At 44.1% G+C, this 18,360-nt stretch overlaps 1 protein-coding gene across 1 annotated transcript; it reads left to right on the forward strand.

Moving 5' to 3' along the window:
- The first annotated feature begins 412 nt into the window (after positions 1-412).
- On the forward strand, positions 413-17,976 carry FKBP9 (FKBP prolyl isomerase 9). The gene is made up of 10 exons (XM_005141660.4): positions 413-711; positions 4,138-4,283; positions 4,855-5,044; positions 6,499-6,644; positions 7,591-7,780; positions 9,376-9,521; positions 10,712-10,898; positions 13,230-13,375; positions 14,837-15,000; positions 16,338-17,976. The coding sequence occupies exons 1-10, from the start codon at positions 458-460 to the stop codon at positions 16,518-16,520; spliced, it is 1,752 nt and encodes a 583-aa protein (XP_005141717.2). The 5' UTR covers positions 413-457; the 3' UTR covers positions 16,521-17,976.
- Positions 17,977-18,360: the final 384 nt, after the last annotated feature.

Below are 18,360 nucleotides of genomic sequence, written 5' to 3' on the forward strand. Positions count from 1 at the left end.
GATTTAAAAATGGCACATTTATGATGGGATTTTTAAACCTACAGCTACCCCAAACCGCGCAGGGAGCAAGTGTGCCGCGGTACAGGCCCAGCACCAAACCTCCCTGGTGCCTTCGCTCCCTCCCAGGCTGAAGAGCTTCTGCATGTGTGCGGAGGGGAGGACCAGGACAGGCCGGGAGGGCGGCTCGGGGGCAGCGCCACGTCGCACCGGCAGCCGGTGGGACGGACGGACGGACGGACAAGAAGAGAGATCGCGGCAGCGTGTGGGCAGCTGGCGCCGAGGCTGCTCCTCCCCGCCTCGGGTGGGAGCGCTCCATCCACGTCTGCAAGTTCGCAGCGGCGGGAGGAGGAGCAGACGGGCCGGGAAGGGCGGGCGGGCTCCCTCTTCTCCCCCTTTCTCCGCGTCTCCCTGCCTCCCTGCGCCGTGCGCGCCGTGCGCTGCCCGCTTGCAGCGCTCCATGGCGGGGCCGGCGGCCGTGCGGCGGCGGGGCCGGTGCTGCGGGGCGCTGCTGGTGCTGCCGGCCGTGCTGGTGAGCCTAGCCGCCTGCCAGGCGCCGCCGGTGCCCGCCGCGCAGCCCCCCCCGGACGGCGCCGAGCTCCGCGTCGAGCGGCGCTTCGTGCCCGAAAGCTGCCCGCGGGCCGTGCGGCCCGGAGACTTCGTGCGCTACCACTACCTCGGCTCCTTCCCCGACGGCACCCGCTTCGACTCCAGGTCTGGCAGCAGCCCCTCGGGGTTGGGTTCCTGGGAGGGTGCTCTCGGGAAGAGCAGGGGAGGGAGCGGCTCGGTCCCCTGAGGGTGTTGCTGGGGATGGATGCTGCGGTAGAGGTTCGGTTCAGCTCATCCCAGCTGTGGCCTATGGACACTTCTGGGGTGAGCACTTGGAAGCAGGTCAGTGGCAAGCTGTGCAGTACGGTGCGAGCGAGAACAGAGAGCTCCCATGGGGAGGTATCTCTGGAATGTGGAAGGGAGAAGAGCTGGGGTGTGATTGCAGGGCACTGGGGGTGAGAGGGACCTCTGTGGAGGCTGGGTCCAGTTCCCAGTGGTTTGTGTGCCCGAACAGATCCCTGCTGCATTCTTCTGATTGCTTCTCCAATGCATCCACCAGAAGCTTTATGCTACAAGAGAGAAGACCGTAAGGATATTAGGTTAGCCTGGTAAACAGGAGCAGACACGGTATTGAAGGCTCTCACAGTACCCTGCCTGTTTCTTTCTGTATGTTTCCTTCGTGTTCTCCAGGCTCAAACCTTTTGGAACACAGACATTTCTGAGTCATTATAATTGCCAGAAATATAAGAGTTATCAGGCTGTGCTTACATAAAAGTTTTTGGGTAAGTTGACCTATGTATGGTGAAGAACCTGGCTGCTTTCCTGCTGTTATTTTAGGATCAGACAGCCTAAACAGTGGGATCAGGAGCTTGTGAGGAATGTTGATGCTGCCCATGGCTTATTTGTTTTTTTCCTGTTTCATTCATTACCACTGATCAGAAATAAAAAACAAAATGTCTTTTCAGTAATCCTGGTAATCTTCCTTGTGCTTCAAGGAGAAATCTACTGCCTTAGGGAAGAACTGTTCTTCAGTGCAAGCTCAGCTCTTCCTCTGGAGCTGAAGTGTCTGGTAGTGCCCCTTCACCAGTGCTTCTCTGGGTAACATTTGGGGTGCAGTAGCTGGAGTTGGTGCAGCTTCGGTGACGAGGCATAGCAAGGATAGTGAACTCATTGGCAAGTGAGACTCTTGAAGAATCATCCTGAGCTGCAGATATGAGGACACACACACATAGAGGCAGCATCCTCATGGCTCATTTTACAGATATGTGGCAATTGGGAAACCAGCCGTGTGCTGAGAAATGTGCTTCTGCTTTCTGCAGATACACACTGAGGCTTACTGTGGGCTGAGCTGGACCACCACATGCCTGCACCCAGGCAGGGTGCCTGGAGGGTCTTCCCAGGTGTTGTCTTTCATTTAAGTCCAAGTTCTTTGTCATCTGGGGCAGGAGCAGGCTGTGCAGAACTGCACCACATTGATCCCTTTTGGTCCTCTAAATATTGGTAAACCAATAATATCAGTGATAGTCTAATCTAACTTGAGTGTCTGTATGTCTGCCTTTGTTTCAAGAGGGTGCAGAAAGTCAGGTTTGTTCAGCTCATACTGTTTTCTCTCACATTGACATAGGTTTTTGTTATTCACTAACTATGGTCTATTTTTAGTATCAATGACAGTGACCTGTCATGTTAAGACAATGGAAAATGAGGAGGGGTTTATGTTCTATAGGTTAATGGAAGAAATATTTTTGAGTATTTGTCATAAAATATTTAGTGTTCCCTGCATACAGTCAATATATACTAAAATTGGCCTATTGAAAAGCTCATTTTTCTACTTGTCTGCGTTGCTACCTGTTGATTGGGTTTTTTTTTAAGTTCCTGAAAGCGATTGCCAGCATCAGTTTAGTCAAACACTGCTATGAAATTGCCCTAGAAAACACTCCCAGCGTTGAACTAAGGGCAGTTTTAATTTGTTTCTTCCTCAGCTACTGAAAATATTCTTGCAGTTTAAGACTGTTTTCCTGTATTTCCAAGCAGAAGTGATCATCCTGCTCTTTTTCCTACCAGGCTGTTGACAGAGTCTTAGTTTATTCTTTATAATAATTTATTATTTTTTTTATTATTATAATTTATTCTTTATGTTTATTGTGTGCCTGTTTATTTTTTCCCTCCCCATCAGTATTTGCGTTTCTGTTTCCATGGCCATAAAATGATTTGCAGTTTCAAGTCTGAACTGACTTGCCCAGTCATCTGCTGTTAATTTGGGAATTTCCACTAACAGAAACTAATAATTTTGCTTATTTTTAAGGAATCTCCAGTCACTTCTGCAGAGCTGCATGATCTGTTCACTGCTTTGCCCAGTTCTCTGCTTAGCATCAATGTCTTCTTGACTGTAGGTTTATATCTGGTTTCTTAGAACCTGTTACTGGTCTTAACACCTTCATTATGTTTTTTGTGTGTATAACAGGATTTGGCAGGAGCTAATTTAAATATTTTCCACCCTTGCCTGGGAATAGGGATATTTGTGCAACCAAAAGTGAGTGCTCTGTATGGTGCTCTGTATAGAGGGTTGTCTGTTCTAAGGGAAATGGTTGCCAGAAGAAAAAATGATGGAGCAAACAGAGAGGTCACTCAGTGAGAGATACTTGAGGGATTTGATGCTCTGGGACTGTTGGGAGGCTCAGTGTGTTGTGGAAGTGATGTGTATGGTCCTGGAAGGAAAGTTTGACATCATTTCCCTAGCAATATCTAGCTCCTGGCTGCTTTCCAGAGAGTTTCAGCAGGAAAAGAGGCACAAGCATTTCTTTTGTATTTACGTTTGTTTTTTTTTTCAGGGCTGCCTTTATCTGAGAACTAAAATAAAGTCCTTTCAATTATAAAAGGAATTTGAGAAAATGGGAGCAGCAAAGGCTTAAAAATAGGCATGAAGCTTTTGAAATGCTTTCTGCTGTATGTTTGTACATTGCTTCAGAATGTCAAATAGCAGCAGTAATTCAGGCACAGCCAAGCGGGATCATTGTGCAGATTTGGGATCATTGTGCAGATTTAAGGTGGTCAACCAAACCACATAAGCTGATGTTAGTGTTCTGCTCTGGCAATGCTGGTGTTCTCCAGCCTCTCTGAGAAACGATCATTTAAGCATCATTGCTTTTACCTTTCAAATATTCATGTGTTATCACAGTGGAAGATCATTTAGCTCTCTTGATTCTTGATCAAAGTTGTTGTTTAAAGCATGTCTCTATGCCTTAAGTGAGAGCAGGGAATGTGGAGGAGAAAAATAAGTAACCAGATGGAGAAAATAACCAACTACTGACCAATCTCAGAACTAGTACTCAAAAAGGCATCTTTTCTCTTTCTCTCTTCTCCCACAGGAAGTCCCTAGCCATGATGTCTCAGATTATAAAGCTTGTTGAGCTGGTGTAATCTGTGGTGTTACTCACCAAAGTGGTGGAATGGTAGAAAGGTTTAGATTGGAAGGGACCTTAGAGCTCATCCAGCTCCAACCCCTTGCTGCAGGCAGGGACACCTTCCACTAGACCAGGTTGCTCAAAGCCCAGAATGAGCTGCTGATGTTTTTGCCCTCCTTTCCCCCTTTAGCTATGACAGAGGATCCACATTCAATGTGTTTGTGGGAAAAGGTCAACTTATTGCTGGGATGGACCAGGCTCTGGTCGGCATGTGCGTGAATGAGCGGCGCTTCGTGCAGATCCCCCCCAAGCTCGCCTATGGAAGTGAAGGTGTCTGTAAGTACAGCATTGGGCCAGCAGGTGGTTGGTTGTGCAGGGGATTCAGCAGAGCAGATAGATGATGGAGGCACAGAAGAGTAGAAATGGCAAGTAGTGAATTTCAGAGAGGTTTTCCCCTGCTCAGGGGTGTCTGTTAAGCATGGCTAATCTCACCAGGCTCCCTCTGCATGCTGAAGGAAGAGCTGTTGACTCTACAGGACCTTCAGAAATTAAGCTTGCTACCAAAGTTCACTATTTATTTATACCTGCCTTGATGTTAAATACTTACTGTGGTTTGTCATGGCAGTACTGCACAAGGTCTTGTCAGTGCCAGAATCAGCTTTGCTCTACAGTCAACAAATGCTAAATCAAGATCAGTTTACCTGATGGACATGTTTGATAACAGTTCATATTGCCAGATAACACCCTCTGTAAGCAGCTGCAACAGTGACAAGGGGCCAGGGGGATACAGGCATTACAAGGAGAAAGGTGTATACCTGTGCCTGTTTTTTAAGATATGCATGGATTTGCTCCCTTTTTCCCCTAGAAAAAGGGAAATAAAACTGATTGTGTTGTTTTGCTTTTGCAGCTGGTGTGATACCCCCCAATGCTGTGCTCCATTTCGATGTGCTCCTAATAGATCTTTGGAACTTGGAGGATGAAGTGCAGGTTCAGACTTACTTCAAACCTGAGAAGTGTCCTCGAACAGTCCAGGTGTCTGACTTTGTACGATACCATTACAATGGAACATTCCTAGATGGGACCCTGTTTGATTCAAGGTATGCAGCTGGGCTGTGTGTCTTTGTGTATTTTAATAGGTATCTCATGTCACTTAAACCCATCATTTCTTCCCCCTTCACTGGTGTAACAACTAATGCTAATTGCTGAGAAACACAGGAAATTAAAGATAGCATCATCTGAGTGTCAGTAACTTATTTAGGGGTTATAGGACAGAGGTACTGACTCAAACCAGTAAAACAGTACATTATTTCTTTATGGGCATTACAAACCCAGATCACTCTTTATTGCAGGCAGCTCAAAATTTCTGTAACCACTGCAGCATAGCTGTTCAAGTTAGAAACAAGCTTTATAAACTAAGCAGAGTTCGTAATGAAACTGAGCTATTAAAACTTCCATGCTAAGATTTTAAGTTTGCAGCATGTGGACTTCACTGAAGTTTGGTGGAAGATACTGCTATAATAAAAACTGCCATTAGGTTTGTGAGCCACTTTTTAAAACTTCAGCTAGGTTTCTGAAATAGCTGAGCACTCTGGAAATCACTGCCCAGACAGCCCTTGGTAAGTCAAGGAACAGTATTTTTGGAGTGGCAACTTGTGAGTTATATCATAAAACCAACAAGGTTGGAAAAGACCTTTAGGATCATCAAGTCCAACCATTCGCCAGCACTGCCAGGGCCATCACTAACCCATGTCACTGAGGGCCTCGACTACATGGTGTGTGATCACTTCCAGGGACAGTAACTCCAGCACTGCCCTGGGCAGCCTGTTCCAGGGCCTGATCACCTTCTCTGTGAAGACATTGTTCCTACTATCCAGTCTAAACCTTCCCTGGTGCAGCTTGAGGTCACTGCTGGTACAGGCCAGGGTGCTGTTGTCCTTGGCTACTGGGGCACACTGCTGGTGATAGAATCATAGAATCATAGAATAGTTAGGGTTGGAAAGGACCTTAAGATCATCTAGTTCCAACCCCCCTGCCATGGGCAGGGACACCTCACACTAAACCATATCACCCAAGGCTTCATCCAACCTGGCCTTGAACACTGCCAGGGATGGAGCATTCACAACCTCCCTGGGCAACCCATTCCAGTACCTCATCACCCTAACAGTAAAGAATTTCTTCCTTATATCCAGTCTAAACCCCTGCTGTTTAAGTTTCAACCCATTACCCCTTGTCCTATCACTACAGTCCCTAATGAGTAGTCCCTCCCCAGCATCCCTGTAGGCCCCCTTCAGATACTGGAAGGCTGCTATGAGGTCTCCTCGCAGCCTTCTCTTCTCCAGGCTGAACAGCCCCAACTTTCTCAGCCTGTCTTCATACAGGAGGTGCTCCAGCCCCTGATCATCCTCGTGGCCCTCCTCTGGACTTGTTCTAACAGTTCCATGTGATACTGTACATAGCATGGGGCTTTTAAAGATTAATGCTGTTCTTTCCTGGGGCTGTCTAACATTTAATTATGTTTTGTTTGTGTTTTTGTTTTCTTGTTTCTTTTTAGCCATAATCGGATGCGGACTTACGATACTTATGTGGGAATTGGGTGGCTGATTCCTGGTATGGACCAGGGTCTCTTGGGAATGTGCGTAGGAGAGAAGCGCATTATCACAATACCACCTTTCCTGGCATATGGAGAAGAAGGAGATGGTAAAAGTTATTATTATTTTTTAATCTAAGTAATTAATATTTTAAAACAAACTTGTACTTTGTGTATTTTAACTTTACAGGCAGCATTATTACTGATTCCAAACAGATGGAACAAAGTGGTGGGGAGAGAGGTTCAAAATGTATTATATGCAGGATTTAACTGGTTAGAAAGTTCAAGTTTTTTGGTTTTTTTTTTGGATAAAATTGTAATCTTTATATACTGAAATTTTATTTCATTCAGAGAATATAACCTGCAAGATGGATTAATTATTCTCTGAGGCTGTATGCAGCCTGTAGGTCATACACAGAGATCCCCATGTTAAATGAGGGGACAGTTAGGTATAGTTTGGAACTCATCCTTAAATTCTTTCTCTGTTCAAATATTTAAGGATATGTCTGTGGATCCAAGGTTTCATACCCCTTCCGTGAATTTGTTACTGTTAACTGTGATAGCCATCTCCATGGATAACAAAACCTGTGTGGAGCTGGGTTTTGATCTTAATGGCTCTCAAAGCAACCCATGCTGTAATTTGTGTATTGATGGAAAGGTACTTTCTCACCGAGATACTCAATTTACCCTTCTTCAACTCCATCATGTGGTCTTCTGTTTTGATATTAACATGATGGGAAGAATGGATGTGCCACATTTGCCTTCTAATGGTTATTTTATGCACTTTCATTGAGTGTGTTGGAAATACTGGTAGACTAAACCACGCAGTTCAGATGGAGCTATATTGACTAAAGTAGGTGTTGCTGAAAAGGCTGTTCTTAGTGAGTAAGTGTGAACAGAAGGAAATAATGGAGTTGAAGAACTGAGTGACAAACCCACTGAAAATGGCTGACTGGAAGCAGATTATGCTGATTTATTTTGAGAGGGGAAGTGCTTGATACTCAGCAGTAGGTTACTTCTGTTTCTTACCAGTTTTCTGCTCCAACACTTCTGTAGGTAAGGAGATTCCTGGCCAAGCTTCCCTTGTCTTTGATGTGGTTTTGCTAGACCTCCATAACCCCAAAGATGGCATTGCTATTGAGAACCAGCAGGTGCCTGAGTCTTGCGAGCGGAGGAGCCAGGCAGGAGACTTCCTCCGGTACCATTACAATGGCACGCTCTTGGATGGCACACTGTTTGATTCCAGGTAACCAGATGGTTTAGCCGTTCAGATCCCACTTGCAATTCGACTTGTCTGTTTTGTCCGTAACATATCCAGTTATTTGCTTTTCCTTCCTTTTTGCAATTGTTAAGTGGAGTTGGAGTCTTCTTAAAAACTTGGAGGAAAACTTTCAATATGGGAAGGAAGACAAAGGTCTCTTTGTGTTATGACATTGCCACAGACGCCATCTAGGGGTGGTGATCCACCTCGTGAAGCTATGTGTGTTTCAGACACATGTGCCTGAAGACTCCTTGCCCCATAGAGCTTATTTGCCGAATAGATGATACCACTGAAGAGAGAGCAGATCAACATGATTCCCATTGTATGTCCTGAAAACTGTGAGTCAGCATGCTAGTGGCACATTTGAGGTTATTCTCAAGAAGCTTTTTCCACTTGCGCTTGAAAACTGCGTCTTGAAGGCTGATGTCTTTCAGGACTGACCTTGGTGATGGGGTTTCTGTGGTAAAGGAAGAGGGATCGCTGTTGTGTCAAATTCAAAGCTCTGTGGGCATGTCAGACTCGTGTACAGAATTATATGATGAATAAGAAATACCCTTGTAACTTCCTGCCACTTTTGTTTGCTCTTCAATGAGCAGTACTTTACTTTCCACTCTAGCTTTCAGAACAGTTGGCACAAGTAGCCAAAAAGATTTGAAGATGAGCCATTGTAAAATGTTTTACAAAATAAACTCATGGAAGAGCGTTTAGTACTGCTACAGCTGCTGTGTTTTTTCCCTCTACAATAGTGAGCTGCCGAACTGCCCCTGGGCAGCTCAGCCAGGGCTGTCTGGACTCAGAGCAGTTGAATTACATCAGGGTCTGTCCTGATCTTGCTGTTCTTCAGAGTTACCTTGTAAAAATGAATGAAAACCTTTCTACCTTCCCTTCCTTGGGCTGTGCCTTCATGTAGCATGCCTTGAAGAAAGGCAGAAAACAGGCACATCCTTGTAATAAACCTAATTTGTTTTTATGGGCTTGTTTTATTTCTGTCATTAGGGGTTGAAGCAGATCCTTCAGCATACACAGAAGTGATTGGCATAGTTGGAAGGGAGGGATAATATTGATAGTGTTTTGTTGGTGTGACTCATTTTAATGATGTGCATCCCACCTTCTTCTTGTAGTAGTTGTACTACATAGCTGTGGTTGCAAAATGAGATAGTCTGAAGGGTGTCTTGTGAAAATGAACATAAACTGCATCTAGCTGATAAGCATTTACTAAAGTAGAGTCAGGGCAGAGGAAAACTTAAAGGAGAAAGCTGATTTTTTTTTTCAGTTACTTATCAAAACATGGTTTAATCTAAAATACAGAAATAAGTGAGGTTTTCTTTCAAGGTATAGTAGGAATGTGTTTGCAGATAAGCTGTATCCTAGCCAGGGTCCCAGTGCTGGTTAGTGAGTGATGCACACATCACTGACTGATGAAACCTAGTGGCCTAGATTCATTCAATATGGTGATTGCATTGTGCTTCTTAGGTGCTAATTAATGACCTGAACTGCTTTCAGAATTGTGTTGCAAACCTGCTGCAAGGTTCTGTGTTTGCTGGAGCACACTTGACACTGCTAACATGTATTTCCCATAGCTACTCGCGGAATCGCACGTATGACACCTATGTTGGGCAAGGTTATGTCATTGCTGGAATGGATGAAGGTTTGCTTGGTGTGTGCACTGGTGAAAAAAGGAGAATAATCATCCCCCCTCACCTTGGATATGGAGAAGAAGGGAGAGGTGAGCTTCACTTTTCATTTGAGTCTTCTGTAATTAATGATGTTTCCTTTACTGTTGAGTGCATTTATGTGTAGTTACCCCCCTTTTTTTTGCATTTAAAGACTTAGGTTGTTATTTTGTGGGCATAGAGCTGACAGGATTACACCCAGGATTTGCAAAATGAGTTTAATTAACTAATAGGACAGGAAGAATGCAGAACAACCTCACCTGTCATTGGTGACCTGAACTCATTTGGATGATAGGTGGCTCAGACAGACTGGCACTTGGGTGCCAGCAGCTCTGCAGGGTGAGATCTTCCTTCCTTCCTTCCCCTATGTCTGCACGAGCTCTGTGAGCTGAAGGAATTTGTTGTGGCTTCTTTGCCATTCCTTCCATAGACACAGGTTTTGTGGATTCCTAAACCTGTAAAGGGTGGATGAATGTAACAGTGAAGTGTGTTTGTAACATACAATTAACATTCCTTTGGGAAAAACTCATTAGTACCTGCAGAGATTGGTGTGAAAAGTTGAAGGTGGTAACCCTTCACACCGATCACAGACCTAAGGCTGGTGTTTCAAAAGGTACCTCCTGGGATGTTACTTGGGAAAAGTGACTTAGAAAAAAGGCCTCTCATTTGGGACTGCAAATTCTATGCCATTGATTTGGGAATCAGACTCCTGTACCAACAATCCTCATTCCTGGGTCAGGATGTGTCTTGTTAGTCCTGGTAATGCAGTTGCACATTATCCTGGGAGGAGGAAGAAGTTGCTTTGCTGTCAGGACGTTGTAAGGAAACATCACCTTTTAGACATGATGGCATTCCTTGAAGTATGCGAAGTCCTATGGGAATTTTGGTGCTCAGTACTGAATTGGTACATGAAACACAAATCAGTTATTTGGGATGGTCACAGGAAATACCTGGTTGTTGCTTCATTTCAGCATATTTTTCAAATTCAGAGTAATACAATTTTTTTCCTTCACTGTTGAACTGAGATTTTAGTGCTTTTCCATTGCTTCTGCTTCACTGGATACAGCTTGCATTAGTTGCACACAGAGGAGACATAATCCTTTAATTATGAATGAGAAAAGCAAAATAACTTGGTAGCAGGCACAGTGGGAATACATATTCCTGCGGGATGCAGGACCTGGCCATCATAAGCCTGTTTGGGTACCATTTCTTTCTCTACTTGCCTGATTTTATTCCTATTTAGGGAAGATTCCAGGATCTGCAGTGCTGGTCTTTGACATCCACGTGGTTGACTTCCACAATCCCTCAGATTCAGTCAGCATTACTGTGAACTATAAACCTTCCAACTGCACCGTCCTGAGTAAGAAGGGGGATTACTTGAAGTATCACTACAATGCTTCACTCCTGGATGGTACTTTGCTAGACTCAACGTAAGTATATCCCTGGTAAAGAGAATATTCCTGGCAGCTGGTGCAGAGCCAGGAGTACAAATGTGATGAGGAGCAGCTGAGGGACCTGGGGGGGTTAGGCTGGAGAAGAGAAGGCTCAGGGGGGACCCTATCACTCTCAACTGCCTGACAGGAGGATGGAGCCAGGAGGGGCCTGCTCTCTGCTCCCAAGGAACAAGTGGCAGCCTCAGCCTGCCCCAGGGGAGGTTTAGACTGGAGATTAGGAACAATTCTTTCCCCAAATGGTGTTCAGGCATCAGAAAGGCTGCCCAGGGCAGTGCTGGAGTCACCATCACTGGAAGCATTCACACACCGTGTAGATGAGGCCCTCAGTGCCATGGGTTAGTGCTAGCCTTGGCAGTGCTGCAGAATGGCTGGACTTCATCATATAAAGGTCTTTTCCAACCACATTGATTCTATGATTATTATAATTCTGTAGCATATTGAGAGAACTGGGAACAAAGAAGATGCAGGAGTGTGTTGGAGAAGAACATAGACACTACAAGTAGAGTGATGAAGGAGGTTGTCTGTGTGGCAGTTCAGGTGCCTGGGCCAGTCCGACTAGAATGACACTGCTTTCAGCATGAATGAACTGCCTGAGTGTGTTCAGTTTCTTGCACAGGATTTGCTCTCTGTATGGGGTCAGTGCTCCCAAGAGAGGTCTGATAGGTATATATGGTGTAGGGCTTGTTAAAGCTGTCTTGAGTGTGGTGTATAGTCAGTGGTCACCCGTCACATCTGGACCACATGTGGATGTTAGTTTTCCTTTATTGTAGTGTTGTGGTGTCAGCATGGAGAAACTGTCAGAGAGCCTGATCATGATAGTAATGATCCTTTCCTCCTTCCTATTGACAGTAGGTTCATGAGGGAAGTAAGAGACTGCTCCAGTCTGTCTCATAGAACTGAAGTGAGCCCATGGCACTGGTCGCTGCAGCTACAGGAATGCTTCTGCTAGCTTTTTTTCCCACTGTCATCTTTTGGGTAGTGCAAGTGATAATTATTTAGGTTGGAAGATTCGTTTTTGGAAGAGAAGTTGGGAAAAGCTGTTCTTAAACAGGTTATAATTAATATAGGAAGCAGCTTGTAGTTTTCACAGTGTACACCATAGCTTGCAGAGCTGAAAAGCTGGCTGACATTGAAGCTCTTAATGTGATGCTGTAGGCGAGTATGTATGCAAGCAATGTGTTTGGAATCAAAACACCTTTTATATGGCAGGAATGCTCATTTTGTAGCAGGAAGTAAGGGATGTGGAGACTGTCTTATTCTAAGCAGTTTATAGAGAACCAAATATCATGTATCTTATGCTCTTAATTTTAAGGCTGACCTCAAAACCACTGAAATGTTTTATTTCTAAATAATACTCTTGTACTAGCATATCCTGTGGTGGTACAGCCAGGCCAGATAACCAGAGGCTGACAGGAGAAAGGGTCACAGAATCATAAAGTCACAGAATAGTTTGGGTTGGAAGGTTGAAGGCTCATCCAGTTCTAAACCCCTGCCACTAGAGCAGGTTGCTCCAAGCCCTGTCCAACTTGGCCTTCAGCACTGCCAGGGATGGGGTAGTCACAGCTTCTCTGGGCACCCTGTGCCAGCACTTCACCACTCTCACAGGAAAGAGCTTCTGCCTAATGTCTAACCTAAATCTAGGTTCTGCTGTTGTGACACCACGTAAAGACTTAACACTGCAGGCTCTGCTTTTAGAATCACTTTAACTTGTAATAATTTCTAATTTTAGAAATAAGCCACCAGCAGCAAGGTAAAATTCAAACTATAATGTGGTTAAATAGCAGTAGTAGTTTGTGAGATACTTCCATGCTGTGTTGGTTCAGTGACTCCTGGCTGTAGTGGCTGATTTTATTACAGGGCTGGCTGATCCATGTGAATGCACCCTGATCTTTATGGGCTGGTAGTTCTGGGACAGATGTAACTCTGGAATTTTGACATCTGCTAAAAAGTCCAACTTAGTTAAAAATATGTGAAAGGCAAAAGCTTTGTTTTGAGATAAAATACCTTGGGGGTTTAGTTGGCAGGATTAGTGATTTTAATTGGGTTTCATTTAAGAAGCCTGTCAGTTTAGTATCAGAGGACCTGTCAGCAGCAGAGACGCTTCTGTTTGGTGTTGGCCATAACTCACTACTTTGGGAACAACTTAAGGTAACTGGTAGAACACAGCATTGGGCATGCAGTTAATTTTTGGTAATGGCAGGACACTAACTAGAAACTACTATTTCTATGGTAATTTGGAACAACAGAAATCCTCTATTGTATGTTGAGGGCATTTATAATTCTTCTTCTTCTTCCCTTCCTCTCCAGACACAGCCTTGGCAAGACCTACAACATAGTTCTGGGATCTGGGCAGGTGGTGGTGGGGATGGACATGGGCCTGCAAGACATGTGTGTTGGGGAACGTCGAACAGTCGTTATTCCACCTCATCTTGGCTATGGAGAAGATGGAGTTGGTAAGTGAGTGAATCCTAATGCACATCCACTTAGCATCTCTTGAGTAACTGAAATATAAGTACACAAGGTTTGTTATTTGCTGTGCTTCAGGGTGAGTTCCTTAATACAATTTTGTTAAGAGGTTTTTCATGTCATTACTTTAGGATTCCTCCCCCATTCACGAATGAAATGAACATACTGTGCTGTGTTTTAAGTCATACTGTTCCTGTGGTCCATAGCCCATACCAGTAGAAAAGGGAGCACACGCCCCAGTAATGTTGCTCTGTTAAAGCATGATCCAGGCACTCTGTTGCGAAAGGAGGTAAACACTTCCTCTCTGTGATGGGGAATTGGATGCTCGTGCCTGGACATACCACATGTTATGCAGGAAACAAAACTGAAGGGGCCTGTTCCTCACTGATAGGATAAAAAAATTCAAAGAAACCCTCAAACCTCAGAAACTACGTAAATCAAATGTGAGATATGAAACGGGATCAGTGCTGTTGAAACACCAACACCAAAATGTTTAAGGCAGTTTGCTCTAGTTTAGAGCATTGAAGCCGATCCATTTTTTAATGACAGGGCCAACAGTGATAAACAGAACAATATAGAAGCAAGAAGAAATTTCATATCCCAAGATGTGTGGTTGCTGCTGGTCCTCTGAGTTAAAAGACTCGAGGAGTCAGGAGATCACCAACAAACTTTCATGTGTATGGAAACAATTGCAGAAGTTGCTGTGTTCTCTGAATAGCTCCAGAAGAGTTTGGGTTTTATAAAGACTGTCAGGCATTATATGCCAGGCTTAATGAAGAATTAATTTGTGATAAGAAATAAGGAAGCATTTTCACTTGTACCTGTCTTTCATGAAAAAGTATGAGTATTATATATATTATTACATAAAATTGCATAGTTCTATGTAATAAATTGAAAGTCTCATAACAGAAGAAGTTTGCTGTGTTAAATACCTGTCACAGGTATTTGCCATCATTCAGATTACATTTGGTCTGAAACGCTGGGTGGTTGTTAGTGCCTTGGTGTGTACGCAGGTACCTGAAGAGATTTGCTTGTTTGCTACTGGGCAGAAGTTAGAGATGACCTCCATTTTTTTATCAAGAATAAATCAAACTCCTTCCTTCCATGGTTTCAGCATCTCCAGCTGCTGCAGCACTCCTGAGTGTCAGTTAGCACCTTGATACACAGTGTACGGGTGAGATAAAGCAAAATGGTTTAATTCCTACAGTTTTATTAGTAAAAACAAACAAACAAAAAAGGATGCAATTTTATTCTGAAAGCTTCTTTCATGTCTTGGTCACCTCTGCTGAAGTGAATAGGAAGATTTGGTGGTTTGGGATCATAGGGTTTGGGGATTGCAGTAGAGAAGGTGCTGTTGGAGGAGGAAGAGAAAGTTAATTATGGATTGAAAGGATATGCATCCTTCAGTGTAAGTGAGGATCATGCCCCTCTGCCATTTGTTGTGACAGAAGGAGAAGTGCCTGGTAGTGCTGTATTGGTTTTCGACATCGAACTGCTGGAGCTGGTGTCTGGCTTGCCCGAAGGGTACATGTTTGTGTGGAATGGGGAAGTGTCTCCCAATCTGTTTGAAGAAATAGACCAAAATCACGATGGAGAGGTTCTTTTGGAGGAGGTAAGCTGAAAAAATGAGAACACTTGCAGTGATTTTCTCCTGTTATCATCAGGATGCTTTCTTCTAACACCATCACTGCAGATGTTGAAGAATGGGATCTCTCCTCTTCCCCTCCTCTTCTCCTCTTCTTTGACATGGTGTTGTCAAGTTAACAGGAAGGCAACATGTCAATTAAAATGCGGTTATTTAGCCTTAGAGATAGAACCAAAAAGAAGTAATGTAAGAATGGCTAAGAAAGGAGTTGTATTTTATTAGTTTCTTAACTCTTCCTTTTCACCTTTCTCTGTCATTCTGTTTTGTGTCCTTCCTCGCCTTAGTAGGGTTGCCTGCAGCACTCGAAGGGAATGAGATGCTTTTGATCATTTTAACAAGCCAATGGGGTAAAACCAGAGTCTCATTTTCCCTTCCCCTAGCACTCTCCTCCACCTCTTTATTTTCTTTCCTTCCCCATCTTCTCTTGTGTTTACCTCCATTTTTGCTCTTGCAGAATAGAAAAGTGCTTTTAGCACCCTAGGGAATGAGTGGTGTTGGATGTGACTGTTGCTGGCACATCCTTCTGATCACCTAGCAAGGAAGAGAGGGAGAAGCTGAGGAGGTAGAAGTGCTTGGCCTAGGAGGTGTAAGTTAATGTCAGGAGTAGCTTTTCTTGCTGAAGCTTATTTAACAAGAGGTACCAGAGCTCACAGGAGTTGAAGAAGTTCTGTTTGACTGTGGACTTCTTATCTTTGGCCATCCAGCAGTATGGCTTCTGTCAGATGTTGTCTCATCACATTGAACAGCTTCATCATATCATACATGTCAGGAAAAGCACTTTAAGGGAAAACTAACCTTGGAACCTTTCTTACTATGGAGGCAAGCCAGAGGCATAATGCTTGAAGAGACTTTAGCAAATCTCATGGTATTCTGATACTTAAAGTCTCATTTCCTTGTTTCACTCTTTTTTCCTTATGTGTGGTTTCTTGTAAGATGCAGGCAGATGTTTCTTTTACAGAGTGAGCTGCTTGCATTGGCCTGTGAAATTAACCCACCCCTCTCCATGTTCTGTGTCACTCTCTGTTCAACTCATTTTCCCCTTAAGTGATGAAAAATAGCTTTTCTTGTTAGGTGTCCAGGATCCACTGGAATAAGTGAGGAAATCCACAAAGAGCAATTTAACCTCACATGTCTGTCTGAATTAGTCCAGTTTAGGTTATTAGCGTTATGTGTGTGTACTTTTACACACACTTAGTAAAATGCTAACAGTCAACAGCAAGTAAGCACTGCTTTTGTAAATACTCTTTCAGTTTTAAATGTCTGTCTCACTGTGAGCTGTTTTCTCCCCCTTTCTCTCCACTCAGTTTTCAGAGTACATTCAAGCTCAAGTTGATTCGGGTAAAGGAAAACTAGCTCCTGGGTTTGATTTTGAAAAGATTGTGAAAAACATGTTCACCAATCAAGACCGGGATGGAAATGGTAAAGTTACTGCTGAAGAATTCAAGTTGAAGGACCAGGAGGCCAAAGAGGGACACGATGAACTGTAAAGAACCAAAAAGCAGAGTCCTGAGCTGAGCTACTGTTTGGATGTGTGTACTGGAAGAGGTTTGGGCAGGCATGTTTCTGAAAGGTCAGCGCTCAGACAAGACAGCCTGTGTCTGTCTGTCCACTGTGCTGGCAGGCTGCTACATGGGAAGAGGGTTTGCAGTTGGAATCATTAGGTCTATTTGAAGAAAGCATTCAGTGCCTCCAGTTAGGATGTGCCAACAGATAGAGTATACGGCTGAACCTGAGCCACAGGGGCTGGGTTTATGCTAAAGATTAGATATTCTCATTGAACAACACAGTCACTCGGGGGGATGAGTGGATTGGTTGGGATGGATGGGCTGATGAATGGATGCATAGATGCATGGATGCATGGGTGGGTGGGTGGTAGGGAAAAAACTTACCGAATGCTTTAAAAAGAATTTTAAGATACCTTCTGTACCTGAAATATTTGTGCAGGAAAATGAACCAGCAAACATTCCCCATAAAAATAACCTGTAAAATGGGCAGCCATTGAGCCCAGCTCCTTTCAGAATGCATGAGCTCTTTCCAGTAACTGAACAGACTCCCAGGACTATTTGTCATCTGATGTGTGAATTGCAGAGCATGCAGCTGCTAGCTATGCCATTGCAGAATTCCATAAGCTGTGAATTAAATTAAGCAGGCCTAGAATTGTACCCATGTGTGTGCTGGGTTTTCATCTGGAGTAAAAATCTGCTACCAGCTGCCATTAACCTTCACTCTGGCTGGCCTGTTCAAAGAGTTCCCCTCAGCGATGCCCACACCTCCCTTGCTGCAACCTTATTTATAGTTTTGTTAGACTTCAGATATTACTATTCCGGAGTCCAAATACTGTCATAAATACCAGACACAACTGATGCTGTGTTGGGCATCTGTCTCCTGTATTGGGAATGGTTAGAGTGAGGAGGAAGGACCGGGAGTAGTCTGACATGGTGAACATCCAAAATGACAGTGACACAATCAAGGAATAGAAATCTCTGGGTCTGCAAAGATTCTGGCCTATCACTCTGTACTGCATCAGCCCTAGGAGTGCAGCTGAAATGGGGTGTACTCCTGAGACAAGGACCCATTAGGTCTGTAGACATGGCAGGCTGTTGTATAGGAAATACACAACCCCCCTTAGTATGATCCCCCTCAGTACACTGCATGTAAAGAGCACAAATACACATCTGGTGAGACACTGTCGAGGACAAGGAGAAGGGGAGTTGTGTTCCATTATCTGCTTTGTGTCTAGTCTCTTGCTTTTCTTGATCTGTATGTGCGGGTTGGGAGCTCCCCGAGACCTGCTTTTTAAAACCTGGTATTTCAATTGGATGAAAACATTTTGTATTGGGGTTTTTAATAGTTGTTATAGAAGGAGCAATGAACTATTTTGTTTTGATACCATTAAATGTTGGGTTACTGATCTTTTTGTTAAATAAAATGTTGATGACTTATTACTGCTAACATTTCCTTTTTTCTTTTTCCCCCCATTTTGGGAGCTTGAGAGGAAGCAGAACCCGTTGGTGCAGCACTCTCCTCCTATACACCGCAGGCTAAACCTGAGTATGGGCAATACTGCTATTAGTTTTCAGGAAAAATGCTTTAAACTAGGATTATAAGGAACAACGTTTAATTCCTCAGGTTAGTGAAAGCAACCTCCCTGGGTGTTGTATCTGAGGTTTGGTGCTCTCCCTGTGCAGCCTGTTCCAATGCCTGAGCTCCCTTTGGGGAAGGAATTGTTCCTCATCTCCATCTAAACCTCCCCCCTCGTGCAGCTGGAGGCTGTTTCCTCTTGTCCCATCCCTTCTTCCTTGGGAGCAGAGAGCAGCCCCCTCCTGG

This window comes from Melopsittacus undulatus, chromosome 1 (assembly GCF_012275295.1).
Source record: "Melopsittacus undulatus isolate bMelUnd1 chromosome 1, bMelUnd1.mat.Z, whole genome shotgun sequence".
Taxonomy (NCBI): domain Eukaryota; kingdom Metazoa; phylum Chordata; class Aves; order Psittaciformes; family Psittaculidae; genus Melopsittacus; species Melopsittacus undulatus.

What these genes read in the sequence shown, in the direction of transcription:
- FKBP9 (XM_005141660.4), top strand. Translation starts at nt 458, where the DNA reads ATGGCGGGGCCGGCGGCCGTGCGGCGGCGGGGCCGGTGCTGCGGGGCG. An exon ending in GGCACACTGTTTGATTCCAG is followed by an intron (nt 7,781 to 9,375) that starts GTAACCAGATGG and finishes TATTTCCCATAG; the next exon opens with CTACTCGCGGAATCGCACGT. An exon ending in ATATGGAGAAGAAGGGAGAG is followed by an intron (nt 9,522 to 10,711) that starts GTGAGCTTCACT and finishes ATTCCTATTTAG; the next exon opens with GGAAGATTCCAGGATCTGCA.